This window comes from Nerophis ophidion, linkage group LG15, assembly GCF_033978795.1.
Source record: "Nerophis ophidion isolate RoL-2023_Sa linkage group LG15, RoL_Noph_v1.0, whole genome shotgun sequence".
In the NCBI taxonomy this organism is placed as follows: Eukaryota; Metazoa; Chordata; class Actinopteri; order Syngnathiformes; family Syngnathidae; genus Nerophis; species Nerophis ophidion.
Window position 1 is genome coordinate 26,938,071 of NC_084625.1, and position 18,595 is coordinate 26,956,665.

At 38.4% G+C, this 18,595-nt stretch overlaps 1 protein-coding gene across 1 annotated transcript; it reads left to right on the plus strand.

Annotated features, from left to right (window-relative positions):
• Positions 1 to 6,450: 6,450 nt before the first annotated feature.
• LOC133569847 (armadillo repeat-containing protein 3-like) lies at positions 6,451 to 17,262 on the plus strand. Its single transcript, XM_061922465.1, has 15 exons — positions 6,451 to 6,517; positions 6,591 to 6,708; positions 6,793 to 6,918; positions 6,981 to 7,049; positions 7,328 to 7,770; positions 7,923 to 8,127; positions 9,633 to 9,788; positions 9,864 to 9,972; positions 10,200 to 10,449; positions 15,850 to 15,986; positions 16,076 to 16,244; positions 16,311 to 16,402; positions 16,487 to 16,651; positions 16,734 to 16,896; positions 16,961 to 17,262. The coding sequence occupies exons 1-15, from the start codon at positions 6,461 to 6,463 to the stop codon at positions 17,165 to 17,167; spliced, it is 2,466 nt and encodes an 821-aa protein (XP_061778449.1). The 5' UTR covers positions 6,451 to 6,460; the 3' UTR covers positions 17,168 to 17,262.
• The last annotated feature ends 1,333 nt before the right edge of the window (positions 17,263 to 18,595 follow it).

The window sequence follows — 18,595 nt, forward strand, 5'->3', positions numbered from 1 at the left end:
AAGCTTTGGGCTTTGCAGGGTCCTCATTCGCTGGATCGTGCTGCGTTCTCCCGGTGCACGTTTTACAACTCAAATAGATCTTTTGTTTTAATTATTAGCAGAAGAAAATAGCGGACGTTATTCATCTTTTTGTGGCAGTTATTATTTTTCTACACAGAAGTACTGACAAAAAGCTATCCATATACTTAGGTCAGTGGTTCTCAAATGGGGGTAAGAGTACCCCTGGGGCTACTTGAAGGTATGCCAAGGGGTACCTGAGATATTTTAGAAATATTCTAAAAATAGCAACAATTCAAAAAATCCTTTATAAATATATTTATTGAATATTACTTCAACAAAATATGAATGTAAGTTAATAAACTGTGAAAATAAATGCAACAATGCAATATTCTGTGTTGACAACTGAATATTTTTTGTGGACATGTTCCATAAATATTGATGTTAAAGTTTTCTATTTTTGTGAAGAAATTTTTAGAATTAAGTTCATGAATCCAATTGGATCTCTATTACAATCCCCAAAGAGGGCACTTTAAGTTGATGATTACTTCTATGTGTAGACATCCTTATTTATAATTGAATCACTTGTTTATTTTTCAACATGTTTTTAGTTATTTTTATATCTTTTTTTCCCCAAATAGTTCAAGAAAGACCACTATAAATTAGCAATATTTTGCACCGTAATACAATTTAATAAATCAGAAACTGATGACATAATGCTGTATTTTACTTCTTTATCTCTTTTTTTCAACCAAAAATGCTTTGCTCTGATTAGGGGGTACTTGAATTAAAAACATGTTCACAGGGGGTACATCACTGAAAAAAGGTTGAGAACCACTGACTTAGGTAAAACAGAATCCATCCTATTTGGGTCCCATATCAACCTTAACACTTCACTATAAAAGTGGGTGACATTGTTATCACCAGGAAAGATGAGATCACCTACCTAGGTTCCATTCTAGAGGCTAATCTTTCCTGTGATAAAATGGCAACCAAGGTAATCAAAAAGGTCAACCAAAGAACGAGATTCCTCTACAGCAGTGGTTCTCAACCTTTTTCAGTGTTGTACCCACTGTGAATTTTTTTTTTTTAATTCAAGTACCCCCTAATCAGAGCAAAGCATTTTTGGTTGAAAAAAAGAGATAAAGTAGTAAAATACAGCACTATGTCATCAGTTTGTGATTTATTAAATTGTATAACTGCAAAATATTGCTCATTTGTAGTGGTCTTTCTTGAACTATTTAGAAGCATTTAAGTCTCACCTTAAAACTCATTTGTATACTCTAGCCTTTAAATTGACCTCCTTTTTAGACCAGTTGATCTGCCGCTTCTTTTCTTTTTCTCCTCTGTCCCCCCCTCCCTTGTGGTAGGGGTCCGGTCCAATGGCCATGGATGAAGTACTGGCTGTCCTGAGTCGGGACCCAGGATGGACCGCTCGCCTGTGTATCGGTTGGGGACATCTCTACGATGCTGAGCCGACTCCGCTTGGGATGGTTTCCTGTGGACGGGACTCTCGCTGCTGTCTTGGATCCGCTTTGAACTGAACTCTCGCGGCTGTGTTGGAGCCACTATGGATTGAACTTTCACAGTATCATGTTAGACCCGCTCGACATCCATTGCTTTCGGTCCCCTAGAGCGGGGGGGGCGGGGGGGGGGGGGGGGGGGGGTCCTCTCATAGTCATCAATGTCACTGGCGTCCCACTGGGTGTGAATTCTCCTTGCCCACTGGGTGTGAGTTTTCCTTGCCCTAATGTGGGTTCTTCCGAGGATGTCGTAGTCGTAGTGGTTTGTACAGTCCTTTGAGACATTTGTGATTTAGGGCTATATAAATAAACATCAATTGATTGATTGATTGATTGATTGATTGATTGATTTGGAAAAAAAGATACAAAAATAACTAAAAACTTGTTGAAAAATAATCATGTGATTCAATTATAAATACAGATTTCTACACATAGAAGACTTACACTGAGACTTCCTTTTTATTGTCATTCAAATTTGAAATTTACAGTACAAAGAAGAACGACATTTTGTTGCATTAGCTCTTGGTAGTAAAGGATAAAAAAAAGCAATAATAATCATCAACTTAAAGTGCCCTCTTTGGGGATTGTAATAGAGATCCATCTGGATTCATGAACTTAATTCTATACATTTCTTCACAAAAAAAGAAATCTTTAACATCAATATTTATGGAACATGTCCACAAAAAAGCAAACTGTCAACACTAAATATTGCATTGTTGCATTTTTTTTCACAGTTTATGAACTTACATTCATATTTTGTTCAAGTATTATTCAATAAATATATTTATAAAGGATTTTTTAATTGTTGCTATTTTTAGAATATTTGAACAAAATCTCACGTACCCCTTGGCATATCTTCAAGTACCCCCAGGGGTACGCGTACCCCCATTTGAGAACCACTGATCTACAGAATCTCCTCTCTGGTCAACAAAAGCACCTTGAAGATTCTAGTGGGAACTCTCATTCAACCCTTTTTCGATTACGCTTGCACCTCCTGGTACCCCAGCACCTCCAAAACCCTCAAATCTAGACTCCAACCATCCCAGAATAAGATAGTCCGGTTACTTTTAGACCTCCACCCCAGATCACACCTCACTCCGACCCACTTCTCCAAATTGGGCTGGCTCAGGGTGGATGACAGAATAAATCAACTTGCACTGAGCCTAATCTATAAAATCCGCTACACCTCCCTGATACCGAAGTACATGTCAAACTACCGCCATAACCACAACACCAGGGGGAGCTCCACAAACCACGTTAAACCCAGATTCCAATCTAACAAAGGTCTTAACTCATTCTCTTTCTATGCCACATCAATGTGGAATGCACTCCCAACAGGTATAAAAGTAAGTGCATCTCTATATTCCTTCAAAACCGCTCTAAAACAACACCTCCAGGCAACTTCAACACTTTACTAATACCCTCCTCCATTCACATCCCATCTCCCCGGATTATAAATAACCTAATGTAAATAATCAAATGTACTTCTAATGTATTTACCTGCTCTTATGCTATTTGAACTCACTATGTTCTCTGCTGGCTGTACATATCCTACCAAGTAAGACCTACACTGTTTCAATGTCCATTTCTCTGTTGATGCAATTGTTGATGACTGAAGTACTGATATCAACCAAAGCTCCTCATCCCACCCTCCGGATTGTAAATAATGTAAATAATTAATTGTATATACAATGATGATTAACCTGTGTGATGACTGTATTATGCTGATAGTATAAATGTGTACCATGAATTGATTAACATGGATCCCGACTTAAACAAGTTGAAAAACTTATTCGGGTGTTACCATTTAGTGGTCAATTGTACGGAATATGTACTGAACTGTGCAATCTACTGCTAAAAGTATCAATCAATCAATCACAACTGTGTTATGCCAACTAAAAATGCAGAATGCAGTGTCCAAACAATCTATTATTACAATCTACAATATGGGACAAGAAGTAGAAAATAGATGGATGGATGGAATATAATCCACAGCAATTTATTCACATCTTGGACCTAAGAAGGTGAAATTATTGGTTATTTTCAACATTTTAACACATTTTCCATGCGCAGTGATGTCACACAGCGGACAGACCCCCCTCTAGTGGTCAAACCCTTTAACTACAATTAGATTAGATCAGGGGTCTCAAACTCAATTTACCTGGGGGCCACGGGATGCAGAAACTTAAAAAAATCTAACATGCACTTTTTAATGAATACACCTTCTATGAATGGCTTTCCCGCCCCAGCAACATACTTGCCAACCCTCATGATTTTCCGGGAGACTCCTGAATTTCAGTGCACCTTCCGACAATCTCCCGGTGAAACCATTCTCCAGAATTTGTCCCAATTTTCACCCGGCCGACATTATTAGGGGCTGCCGTGACTGCTCTGCCTTTAACGTCCTCTACAACAGTGGTTCTCAACCTTTTTTCAGTGATGTACCCCCTGTGGACATTCTTTTTAATTCAGGTACCCCCTAACACAACTTAAACACAACAGAACAAATACCCAGAACACCTTGCAGCCCTTACCCTCCCGGGCTGTTGTATAAACCACCTCAACCGACGCAAGTAGGGGGGTGGGGGGTTTGGTGGTAGCGGGGGTGTATATTGTAGCCCGGAAGAGTTAGGGCTGCATTGGATTCTGGGTATTTGTTCTGTTGTGTTTAAGTTGTGTTACGGTGCGGATGTTCTCCCATAATGTGTTTGTCATTCTTGTTTGGTGTGGGTTCACAGTGTGGCGCATATTTGTAACAATGTTAAAGGTTTTTTGTACGGCCACCCTCCGTGTGACCTGTGTAGCTGTTGATCAAATATGTCTTGCAACAACGCACGTGCGAATCAAATGGCCAGATGCAACATATAACTGGGCTTGCACGCTATTTGTACAGGACGTGGAGGGCGCTAAAGGCAGTGCCATTATGGCACCCCCTGAATATTGTTGATTGGGTAAAAACCAAGAGAGATAAAAAAATTAAAGATTCAAATAAAATAAAATAAATCGGTCTAAGCCTGGGCCCTGGAGTGGGGGTCCAGACTGAGGCCAAGAGAAAAAAAAAACAACTCATAGCCATAGTACGCATCCCTCTCACATGTGTGTAAGAGGGAAACATCAAACATCAAAGAACAAAAAGGACATTAAAGACATTAAAGCAGTGGAACTGATGCAACCAGCCACATCTACATACAGCACTGAAAGAAACATATACACTGTGGTGGCCTCTGCGGTGTTCCACGCCATCGTCTGCTGGGGTGGAGGGAGCATGGCCAGAGACAGGAGCAGACTCAACAAAGCAACCAAGAGAGCAGACTCCACTCTCGGCCGCCAACCAACTCCCGGCCAGTGTCCAGTCCGCATGGATGAGCGAGAATACGTCCAAGGAGACTGAGGTGTCCGACAGCTGCTCACCCTGCCAAGACACCGCGAAGCTTCTGCGTCCTGGCACACAGTGCCAGCTCCGCAGCCCTGTCCCGTCATAGATGAATTTATTTCAAAGGGGGCAAAACAATTTTATAAAACACATGACTACACATGGTTAAATAAGCCAAAATTAGCCAGAAGGCTAGTTTTCATCTAGTCCCCTGGCCATGATGTAAAAAAGGCGGTAAAATTACAAGAAAAGAAAGAGAGAAAAAGATAAAAAAATGAACATAATACATATACAATCCATCCATCCATTTTTTTACCGCTTGTTCCCTTTGGGGATGCGGGGGGCAGTGGAGCCTATCTGGGCTACAATCGGGATGATGAAAAAAAAAAAAAAATACAACATCACAACATAACATTTATCTTAGCATCATTATTGGCTTGCCATTAATGTGTGTGTAAAACAATCCATCCATCCATCTATCTTATCCATCCATCCATCCATCTTCTTCCGCTTATCTGAGGTCGGAATAAAAAAAAAACACAACGACATCTTCGGAGACATTATTTCAAATGACAGCCAATAATAGCTGTTTTGTTTTGTTTTATTATTATTTTGAACTATTTATTTTTCTCAATTCTATGGAAAAAAAAGGGAAAGTTATGTAATGGTTTTATTCTGTTTGTATTGTGAAATGTATTTATTTTGGTGTATCAAATATTGTTCACAATTTTCTTTTTTTTAACTGTACGTAAAAAAATGTCCAAGTATTGTTTTCATACTGCTGGTCCGATATACAGTATGCACTTGTAATTAGACCAATATAAAATGTTTTATCGTTTATTCACACATTAGTAGTACTAAATATGTACGTCTCCTTGTAGCTTTAATGTCTTTATTTAAAACTATGTTTAGTTTTTATTAACCATTATAAGAATATGTAATGCATTTTAAACACATGTTCTTTTTCTTGGAAACAAAAAGGAAAACTTTATAATTGTACTATTTCAATTGTATTTATTTTTTCATTTTCCAACTACTAATAACTCATTTCTTTTGACACATCTCCCTTTTCTTTCATCACTGCATGTTATCGGTATTGTATTACGTGTTATATTTGGTCGTGCTTGCTTAGTGAATGCTAATGACGTCAGCGGATGTAAGGCTATTTATGTGGTTGTACTTGGAAGTTTTAGAATAAATAAATGAAAAAAACGGCAAAACAAAGCCATTCTTTATTTTTGTTCTGGCCAGAAAAGGCTAACATTTACAATCGAAGTCCTTTAAGTACAAATACACAAAACGACTACTCACTTATATTATTCGTTAACGTCCACTTTTGCTTACACTTTATGTGTCATCAAGCAAAAACACCAACTGTACACTGAGCGTAGCGTCGTTGCCTAGGTAACCTCCGTAACGTCAACAGTGTTGTCATGGCACGTGTTTATGTCCTCGACGTGGGCAACTGAAACCAGGAGGAGGGAGAAAACTAGGATGGTAAACTCCAGTTTACCGAACTTTATACAATTATTATGAAAATTAATGGGGCATGTTTACAGGTGGCAGAATGGGGAGGAGAGATAACAGAAGCAAGACCGATTCTGAGTCCTCATGCAAGGACATGGTGATAATTTCAGGTCTTCATTGTCACTTTACGACTATTTCATTTGTGACAATTTGCCACTTTGCTGCCACAGGTTGAATCGCTTCGCATCGAATTCAAAACGCCGACAACTGCAGTTCTTCTTCTGAGATCCCCCGAAGAAGACATTTTGATCGTAGCGTGTGGAGCAATATACGAATTTGCAGAGGAAGGTACTTTAAATCAACACTATATTGCCGTCGACTCATCCACCGAGCTTGCTGGCTAAATTGTGTTTTGTCTCCACTTGCTGTTAGGAGATAGTAATAAAATTCACCTGATGGATCTTGGAGTATTGGAGCCTCTTTGTCAGCTCGTCAATCACAGCAACAAGATGATCAGACGCAATGCAATCATTGGACTGGGCATCATGGCTACGAACAGTAAGACAAATAATACCACGGTCATCAATATTGTTTTACTAATTGGCGTTTGCCCTCAAAAGGTACAGTTAGAAATATCCTGCAAAACATCAACGTCATTCCATCGATCATCGCCAGGCTGTCACTGGACGGTTAGTTCGTTAAATCAACATTCTGATGCATTTTAAGTTAAGTTAACTCAACTTAACTTAACTTAAACTTAATTTAAAGTACCAATGATTGACACACACACATTAGGTGTGTTGAAATTTGTCCTCTGCATTTGACCCATCCCCTTGATCACCCCCTGGGAGGTGAGGGGAGAAGTGGGCAGCAGCGGTGCCGCGCCCGGGAATCTTTTATGGTGATTTAACCCCCAATTCCAACCCTTGGTGCTGAGTGTCTCACTATCTGCCTATTATTTATAAAGATGCTGCCATCCAAGAGTTTGGGACCCTATGCCTGGCCTCACTGTCTGTGGAATCCTCCTGTAAACTCCAAATTGTGGAAAACCAAGGCTTGCCGCAATTGATCAAGCTCCTTTCCAATACAGACCCAGATATTCAGAAGAACTCTCTGGAGACCATCTTCAACTTGGTTGACGTGAGTCCAAATCAAACCGATATTACCTCTCAAAAGGCAACAATTTTAATGTTCTTGTTTGTGTCTATGGAGGAAGAGCAAATCTGCCCTGCCTTCATCGAATTGTGCGGGATCAGTCATTTACTCCTTCTGCTCAAATCAGCATTCAGCGTCATTCAGCAGCTGGCTTTGAAAACATTGCAGAAGATGGCTGCCAATTACATAGATACTCAAATCACCTTTAGGGAAGAACAAGCGCTTGATATATTCATTAATATCATCAATGATAAGGTTGGTAAGTGTGTCACTTTTTTAGTAGAATATGTTTGTATGGTCCAGAAAAGTGATTTGGTGTGGAAGAACATCGCTTTTGGAATGAACGAGATCAGGCTTAATGATTCAGGCCATTTCTTAGGTCCAATTCAGTGTCACTTCCTTTACAGGATTTAATTGACCTCCATGCCGAGACCTTGCATGTTATAGCCAACTGTATTGGTGACATGGAGAGTTTCCGGGTGATCCAGAATTCAGGAGGGCTAGCCACACTAATGGAGCTTGCCCAGACCCCTAAGTTGTCCGAAAGCAAATGCATCAATAATGAAATCCAGGCCACGGCTGTGAACTGCTTCACCAGGGCTACTCAGAACTGTAAGCACAGAGTATGTTGTAGCTTTTATGTGTGAAAAAAAAGATTAATATGCAAATCTCAAATCCTATTTATAACAATTTTAAATAAATAAATAAATAAAAAAACGGGAAAAAAATTATTGTCATTGACCAAAAAAATATTCTTAAGTTGAGTTTTTTTAAAATTCCATTTTCATAAATACTTTTCTAAAGGCGTTTATTGGGGGGCTGTATGTGTTAGGGGTGCTCAAAAAAATCGAATCACAATCAAATCGCCATTCTTGTTTTTTACAATTCTAAATCAATTAACAATGAAAAAAAAAACTGTGGAAAAAACAATTCTTATCTTGGACCTAAAAATGGATTTTTAAAGTATTCTAAAATTAATTTTTTTTTTTTTTTTTTTTACAGGCGAGTGTGGGTGTTAAAGGTTTGATGAAATTTGTTTTTTCACATCTGATTCGTGATTCTTATTTATTACCTTTTCAAATCATATCTTTAAAAAATAGATTTTTTTAAGAATACATTTTTAAAAAGATGAGTTTTTTTTTCGTTTCTTTGATTTATTTATTTTTTTTAGCTTGTATCTGTTAGGGATGCTTATTTATTAGAATTCAAAATTGTATATGAGATAAAATAGTAGAATTTTTTTTAAAGTTTATTTTTTAAGACATTTTTTGGGGGAAATTTAAAAACAATATATTTCATATATATATTTTTACAAGCACATTTACATTTTTTGTTGTTGTTGGCATGTATTTGTTTGGAGTGCTCAAAATAATCAATTTGTATTGTAATACTTTTTAGAAATCAGTTATCAAAAAGATGTTTAAGGCCATCTCCTCTCTTACTCTGTGTGCATATATGTCATATGTCAGCATCCAAGAGGATATTTTGTAACATGTAAGGGTTTTCATATAATTGTTCTACATATTACAATGTTATAATGCAGGAATTGTTTGGAATCGGAATCTAATTGTGAGTTGTTGTAAGATTCCCATCCCTACTATCTCTATCCTTTCATGTCCAGGCAAACTTCCAAAGTCTAACACAAACAAGATTTCGTAGAGGAAATGATATAAAGTGATTTATCATATTTTGCTTTAGGAAAAGACAGGTCGTCGTCTTTGTTTTTTGGGGGTGTCAACTTCTCCCCAAGCAAATCAGAGGTTTTCCTGGAGAGAAAAATTTGTTTTAAAGACATAACTAACCCCTTAAATTTATTCTTGAGCTCCACGTTTTGTTTGATTTTTGAGCCTTCATGTCTGGCCCTGTATTAAGGAGTTTAGTTGAAAACTTGGTAGACAAACATTTTTGCAGTAAATTTCTAAAACCACTAAAGTGTTCCTGTTGTGTAGCGGAGAAAAAACATTGGCAGATTCTTGCATTGAAATTTTTGCATATTGAAATGTACAACATAACTGAGGCGTTCCTCAAGTATACACCTGTTTTGGCAATTGCAGTACAAATTTTTAATATTTTAGTTGAATATCCCTGCTCTAAATTTTATATCTGCATGTGTCCAGGTGACCTCCACCAATTTCTGCATGAACAAAAGGTTGACAAGGTTCTGGTAGATCTCTTGTCTTCTGGAGGCACCGACTGCATAAAAACATACGCTTGTCAAGCTATGGCCGCCTTGAGCTGCTTCCTGCCCAGCAAATGCCTCTTCAGAGATATAGGTATTTCCGCACAAACGGTAAATTTCCAACACAAACACGTCCACATTTGATATTGTGACATTTCTTTAAAATCAGGTGGTATACCCGCTTTGGTGCGGTTACTGAAGAGTAAAAATTCAGCGATGAGAGAGCAGGCTATCCAGGCCCTGGCCAACCTCACATCAGGAGACCACCTCAACACTATGTAAGAAAGATAAGATAACCACTTAATATACACATTATTACAATGCAACACATAGTAGTCTTTTTGTATGAAAAAATAGTAGTGATTATATTTCACATCAATTATTTGCTAATATGTTTCAGTGATTAAAGATATTTAATTTTTTTCCCTCTCTCATTATTCTTTCACACACGAAATACAAACATCCGTGACCTAATAAGTGTGTTTTATCTATGTGGAATCATTAGGGCAGTATTTAAGGCAGGAGGACATAAAATGCTTGTGCCGAGGCTCTGCGACACTTGTCCTAAGACAGTGGCCAATTCGATAGCCATACTTGGCAGGATGGCAGCACAGGAAGAGTTGCGCTGTAAAGTGATATGGCAGGGAGTGGTGCCGGCGCTGGTGGAGCCTTTAAAATCGACAGACATGGAGGTCCTGATCAGTGCCCTGCTGTGCCTCTGTGAGCTCGCCTTTGAGGAAGAAGCCAGGGTATCGGTGAGTTAGTACAACTGTGCAGTCTGTTAGCACCAACACTGTATGGGCCAGAGATATTAAACTAAATGGTTTCGGAAGCCACATTTCTAGAGAGCTAAGGAACGGAGGGCCAGACTTTTCCCTTTACGATGTATTCTTATTAAATATGTTCTGTGGAACCAGCATCCTCCACAGTAGACATTGGATTTTGTCAAAGTTACACGAGTGTGCTGCTGTTTCTTGGAACTTCTGCAAAAAAGCTAGTCAAAGAATTTTAAAAATCCTATAACAATTTTTTTAAACTGAATTGGCGGGCCATGTAGCTCATATGATGAAGGAGAGAGGACCTAAAACAGAACCTTAAGGAAAACTACAAATAAATGGGTTATACTTGTATAGTGCCTTCAAGGTACTCAAAGCGCTTTGACACTATTTCCACATTCACCCATTCCCACACTGATGGCGGGAGCTGCCATGCAAGGCCCTAACCATGAGCCATCAGGAGCAACAGTGAATTGTCTTGCTCAAGGACACAACAAACGTGGCGAAGTTGGTAGAAGGTGGAGATTGAACCAGGAACCCTCAGGTTGCTGGCACGGCCACTCTCCCAAACCATGCCACCCCTTTCAGTATAACTAAATATGTTGAACAAATGACTACTGACTGCAGCTGAAGTAAACAAGCCACATCAACACTTTACTTAAATTAATCACATTAAGAAAAAAATGTTTATCAGCCAAAAAAGGTGAGGACTTAAAAGGGTGCCTTGAAGAATGCCTCAGTTATTTATATCCCAAGTTTGGACACCAGTGTTCTATGTTTGCTAGCAAGTTCCTCTATACAACAGGGGCACTCAACTTTTTAGGAATTTGATGAAAACATGTTTCTCTCCCAAGTTTTGAATAGAATTCGAGGCAGTTGAATAGCATGGCAAAGGCAACACAATAAGACTCAGATGGTCGTTTTTAACATCAACATTGTGATTAACACATTCATTTCTGTAACCGTTCATATGTAAGTGACAACAGATACATTTTCCAGGACTGAGGGGAATTCTGGTCTTTCCACCAGCGACCAGCTGCCATGTATAGATTTACTTTTAAATTAAAACTTCAAATATACGGGGGGGACAGTGAGAAATGAAGGGCAGAATGAGAAAAACAAGATGGTTGTCATGTATGGTTTTACACCAATAACAAAAATAAACCAATACCATTATTAAATGAACTGTAAAAGACAGCATTTTGGTGTCTGTATCCCCATAAATCTGTAGTATAACCAATGTAGTCCGGGAGACATTTCATTATTTTTTTGTCATATGTCACAAAAACCCCCAACATGAATAATATGCAGTACATCATTAGATATAGATTGTATTTTGTAAACATTTTGTGGCAGAGCACCAAAAATAAAGCAACAAGAATGTGCAGTGGTACCTTTGTTTTTATAGTAATCTGGGGTTGTATTCCTAAAGATTTCTGGTGCAAAGAGTAGCTATTAGTGGTCAAATTTTAAGAAAATTCTTAGAATAATGTTATTTTCTTCTATTCCTAATAAAATCCCAGCTCTTAAGGGAGCTCCCAAGGTGAGATATGTTAGGAGCAGGAAAGATGACTTTTAGGCGGCTTAGGGGTTCCTTAAGCAGAGGTCGAAATGGCGGACGGAAGAGGCACGAGAGGTATTCACCAAACACTAGATGACAATGAATTAATGAAATGCTACAGATTGGATCGAACAGGAATTTTGTTTGCGGCTAATCTCATTGGAGATGCACTTTTTCAACCCAACGCCACAATGTTATACCACCCGAAATGAAAGTCCTATGGACTGGTCAGCAATCCCAGACATTGATGAAAGTTGAGACATTTTACCCTCAGTAATACAAAATTGAGTTGAAATATTGAAAGTGCAAAGTGCAAATATAACCGGCATGGCAATTTATAAAATATCATAAACTAATAATAGATATAACTATCACTATGTGAAGACTGTACAAAGGGGCATAAGTTTTCATACGTTTTGTATTCATCCATCCATTTACTGCTTGTCCCTTCCGGGGGTACAGGGGGTGCTAGAGCCTATCTCAGCTGCATTTGGGCGGAAGGCGGAGTACACCCTGGACAAGTTGCCATTTCATCACAGGGCCATCACAGATAGACAGACAACATTCACACTCACATTCACACACTAGGGCCAATTTAGTGTTGCCAATCAACCTTTTGTAGGAACATTTTAAAGTATAGCTTACTATTCTTTTAACATATTTTTTTATGTGAAATATTATTTTCAATTACACAGTCTTCATAAGACAAGATTCTATGATTAAGTTTATTGATTTGTGGGTCCAACCTTTGGCCATTATCACCAATAGTTTACTTTTTCTTATCAAGCTTTTAGGATCAACTAATCTCAGTTTTTGAAATGATGACTAAAACTTGGCAACAGGGCCCACCACACTTTCTCAGTAAGATAGAAGTTTCTGTCCACTCCTTGCGCAGAGTTCTCTGAGAATGTTCTGGAATCACTCCTAAGCTTAGATTCCTTGCTTGGAATTTTTAGTTTAAGTAAGGAGCTCTCTGTGAGGATTCTCAGAATCTTTATATAGTAAATCTAGGGCCTGTTCTAAAAGGTCAGACGAAGACCGAATTATATGAGAACCGAAGTTTTACTGTAAAAAAAAAATAAATCATGAAAATCGAAATCTGTTGCACTCAAAAGTAAGCACACAAAAATTAATAATAAATAAATGGTACTTTTAGATGGACAAAACAATTTGAAATACATATAAATGTTGAATGTAATTAGTAATTGTTTGATTTGACTTTAACCTTTATTGAAGACTGTTGTTGGCAAAAACAGCTATGAGAGGAGAGCGTATCCCAATCTAATATGGATTTCAGACCGATATCAGCAAAAATATAATTGGATATCCAATACTTGTTGAGTATTGGATACTGGCTTGCATGTAACATGTCTGATATGAACACTCCGATAAAAGCAATCCTGCAGAAGGTTTAATTTTTTATAGTTAGACAGCTAGTTAACATCTAAATGTCATCCAAAAAAGCAACCAAGGTTGGTCCTTTCTTTAATTTTGTGAAGTAATTTACAAAAGGTAAACATGGAAGGCTATATACTACTAAGAGCCAGCAGCTACGCAACAGCTAACCAGGGAGTAGCACACAAGCTAGACATACACAAAACATGTTCTTAATTGAGCGATATCTCAGTCTATAAAACATAATTTGTCAATATAAAAAAGTATACAATAATTATAGTAGCAAATCACAGATACAAAAATCTCCAAGACTGTAGTGTACAGAAGGTATCCAGTAACAGACATGTATGCATCATTTAACTTACTGCGTCATGCGCTTAACTAAATATTGTGACCACAAGGTGTCGCCAATAAACACATTTTCACTCCACTTCAACTTAAAGACAGTAAAGGTCCATTCCAGACAATTAATAATAAATACAATTTGTATTTTTGATACATACTATTGGTCTCTGTTTGACTAATTTCACTTCATTAAACTTTTCTAAAATTCCACACTACAAAATAAAAGCATATACAAGGATTTGTGTTAATATAATGTCAGGTTAATATAGTACTCAAGGATCCAATATCGCTATAACAGAAGTTGAAAAGTTGTTACAAGTTGATTTTCTGATTCAATAAGGTTTCCCGCCCTCTTTATTAGTGCTGTCTCTTGCAACTTTTTTGGGCCCCGTGGTGGCTTATTTTGCTGGCGTATTTAAAGAACACAGGAGAGACTGATGGTGATGGTGTAACTGTGTTAGTTAGCAAACAATTACAGAGCCGACAAGTGATGACAGCTGGAAGATAACTATTTTGGCACTGGCATGTTTTGTAATAAAGAAAAATAGTTGAACTCAAGCAGTGTATTAATTAGACCTGCAATAGTTAATCAATCAAATCGATGTGTTCAATTAGAAAAAAAGTTGTGATCAATATTCTGTTGCTTTGTTTAATATTTTAATGAATAAAAATTTATAAAATTAAGACCGCATGAGTGCCTTTAAATACGTCAACATAGTTTATGCACAGCTGCTGCAATAAAGCGAGTAGTTTTTTTTAATTTTTTTTTTTACATTTTTTTTTTAACACATGTTAAAATGCAGTTTCAATTATGTAGTAATGTGCATTTATTGTGGAAAAATAATGAAGGTTATTATATAAGCAGAAACATTTTTGCGTATTTTATGTTTCCCCTAAAATACGCTTTGAGGCTGTAAAGTGTTTTTTTTTCCATTTACTCAATTTGATTGAACAAACTAATCGATAGGTTACTCGATTACTAAAATAATCGATAGGTACAGCCTATCGATACCACCACACATGAAATTATTTTCTTTGGGCAAACGATTCCACAGATTCATACACAGACGGACTCGATTGTTATGCGCGATGTTTGGCCGTACAATTACCAAATGGTAAATGGTAAATGGGTTGTACTTGTATAGCGCTTTTCTACCCCTTTTGAAGGAGCCCAAAGCACTTTGAGAGTATTTCCACATTCGCCCATTCACACACACATTCACACACTGATGGCGGGAGCTGCCATGCAAGGCGTTAACCAGGGCCCATCAGGAGCAAGGGTGAAGTGTCTTGCTCAAAGACACAACGGACGTGACTAGGATGGTAGAAGGTGGTGATTGAACCAGTAACCCTCAGATTGCTGACACAGCCACTCTAACAACTTCGCCATCCATCCATCCATCCATCCATCCATCCATCCATCTTCCGCTTATCCAAGGTCAGGTCGTGGGGGCAGCAGCCTAAGCGGAGAGGCCCAGACTTCCCTTTCCCCAGCCACTTTGTCCAGCTCCTCCCGGGGGACATAGTCATCCTAACGTGTCCTGGGTCTTTCCCGTGGCCTCCTACTGGTTGGACGTGCCCGAAACACCTCCCTAGGGGGGCGTTCGGGTGGCACTCCGACCAGATGCCCGAACCACCTCATCTGGCTTCTCTCGATGTGGAGGGGCAGCGGCTTTACTCTATGCTCCTCCCGGAGAGCTCCTCACTCTATCTCTAAGGGAGAGCCCCACTACCTGGTGGAGGAAACTAATTCCGGCTGCCTGTACTCGTGATCTTGTCCTTTCGGTCATAACTCAGATAGTATACCAAAACCAAGTTACCATTGTATACCGAAATAAGGATTAGGTTAATGTTGTACCTTCTGCCATCTCTAAAGAGTGCCATTTTCTGCATGTTATAGCCATAAACAAATACACATTTTCAAACTAAGCCAGTTTGGATAATTTCCTGCTCCACACCTGATGATCTCTCACTGGGTAAACATTGACCTACATAATAGTTTATTGAGTTTTATTAGACACCACTGCATTAAATTACTTAAAATAAATGTCAACCTAAAACTTGATCCCTCAACATAGCTGCAAAGCACTGGGGGTCTCGAACCACTCGTCAGTTTGCTGCGTTCCAGTCACACCGAGGTACTGCGCTGCGCATGCATGGCAATCAGTGTGTGTGCCAAGGATGAGCCCACTGCTCTGGAGATCTGCAGATTTGGGTGAGATGCCGAGATAACAGCAAAAGTGATATACCTCAACTGACAGTAGAGGGCGGTATGGGGTCCGAAAATTTGTTTTTGTGTTTCAGAGCTTTGGAAATCCTTCAAGAAATCAATCTATCAATAAACCGTAGGAGCAAGTTTACAGAGTTTGCTTTGATCAGTCTGCTCAAATACAACGTGTCTCTCAAATATGGTCTGCTTGGTTATTTGGCCACAGGTGATATCATCCCCGATGGCTTCTGTGATACTGGAAAGGTGTGTACTATTCCCCTATCGATAATACCTTTTCTGGCACTGCTGTTATGATAATCTTTTATATAGGTTGGTTTCGGTCAGACAGTTTTGAGCTTAGAAGAACTGATCATGGAGCCAATAAATGAACAGCGTCCGATCCTCCTCGTCACCTCAATCGAGTATGAGTTGAATCCATGTATCACTGCACTGTTCATTGTTGCCCAAATATTCTTGTAATAAAAGCTGAGGGTTTTATGATTTAGGGTGAGCGATGAAGCGCCGCAGAAAGATGAGACCCAGTTACAGTGTTCGCAAGAGAGCAACAGTAAAGTAATGGATGACGTCTCCTTGCGGTTTCTAGTTAAAGAGGTCAAGGAGTCTGACCTGCTTTTGAATGGTGAAGAGGAACAATACGCTGCCTTGGCAAGGTAGTACTATGTGGGAACAGTGAACACAAGGCATCCAATATATTTTTAATCTGCACTATAATTTGTGGTCTTTGGGCGTCAGGTACGTAAGCGATGCAATGGGTGGACAGATTGAGCGACAAGAGTTGGAAACATATGCATGGGTGCAACATCTAGATGAGCTCAAACATCGACTGACGTGTAACGTGATTCCGATTGGCATGATCAGAAAAGGATTCTACTGTCACAGGGCGCTTCTTTTCAAGGTACGTCAATTCTACTAAAATGGTTTTGTTTCTGTAATAACTGCCTCCACACATATGTCTGCAGTACTTGGTTGATTGCATCGGCTTGAGGTGTACTCTGGTAAGAGGTGACTACAACAGAGCTTGGAATGAAGTACTCATCTACAAGGAAGATCCATGCAGCAATGAAAACTGCTCACAGCCATGTTGTTATATTGTGGACCTCATGCACCAGCCAGGAAATTTACTGGAAGTTAATAGTCCTGCTGCAAGTGATTATAAAAGTTTATAGAGGGTGATGTAGTGTAGGAACTGTAACTGTATCCCATTGTAATTGTACATTTCCTAATTGTCTGTAAATGATCAGTATATGGTCCAAGTACTGGTTAAGTATTTATTGGTGAATGAACATTTTAAACGTTAAATGTCCCAATAAAGGTTCTGACAACATTTTTTTTAATTTTTGTCCTAATGTTGGAGTCTTTTTTTCAGGTAAATCAAATAATGCAAGCAAGTAATAACTTGTAATCACGATTACTCTAAATTAAAAAGTGTGATTAACCGGATTAAAAACAATTTAATTTGATACTACTAATTAATTCATATATATATATATAGGTCCTTAGTAGTCCTGGGTTCAACCCCGGGCTCGGGATCTTTCTGTGGAGTTTACATGTCCTCCCCGTCAGTGCTCCCCAACCACCGGGCTCTATTGGTACCGGGCTGCGGAAGAATTATCAAGCGTCGACCGGTCCGCAGCTACAAAAAGGTTGGGAACCACTGTTCCCCGTGACTGTGTGGGTTTCCTCCGGGTACTCCAGCTTCCTCCCACTTCCAAAGACATGCACTTGGGGATAGCTTGATTGGAAACACTAAAAATTGGCCCTAGTGTGTGGATGTGAGTGTGAATGTTGTCTGTCTATATGTGTTGGCCTCGCGATGAGATGGCGACTTGTCCAGGGTGTAAACCGCCTTCCGCCCGATTGTAGGCACCAGCACCCCCCCCGTGATCCCAAAGGGAATAAGTGGTAGAAAATGGATGGATTGATGGATATATACATAACATACACGCACACACATCATGATGTATATGGCCCAAGTGCTGGTTAAGTATTAAGTATTTTTGATATATATAAATATATATATATATATATATATATATATATATATGTGTATATATGTATATGTATATATATGTATGTGTATATATATATATATATATATATATATATATATATATATATATATATATATATATATATATGTATTATGGGTGTGGGAAAAAATCGATTCGAATACGAATCGAATCGTTTACTTTGTGCGATTCAGATTAGATTCTCATTTTTAAAAGAATCAATTTTTTTTTTTAAATTTAATTGTATTTTTTTATTATTTTTTTTTTATAATCAATTCAACAAACCACTACACAGCAATACCATAACAATGCAATCCAATTCCAAAACCAAACCTGACCCAGCAACACTCAGAACTGCAAGAAACAGAGCAATTGAGAGGAGACCCAAACACAACACAGAACAAATCAAAAGTAATGAAACAAAAATGAATATTATCAACAACAGTAACAATATTAGTTATAATTTCAGCATAGCAGTGATTAAAAATCCCTCACTGACATTATCATTAGACATTTATAAAAATAATAAAAAAGAACAAGTGTCACAGTGGCTTACACTTGCATCGCATCTCATAAGCTTGACAA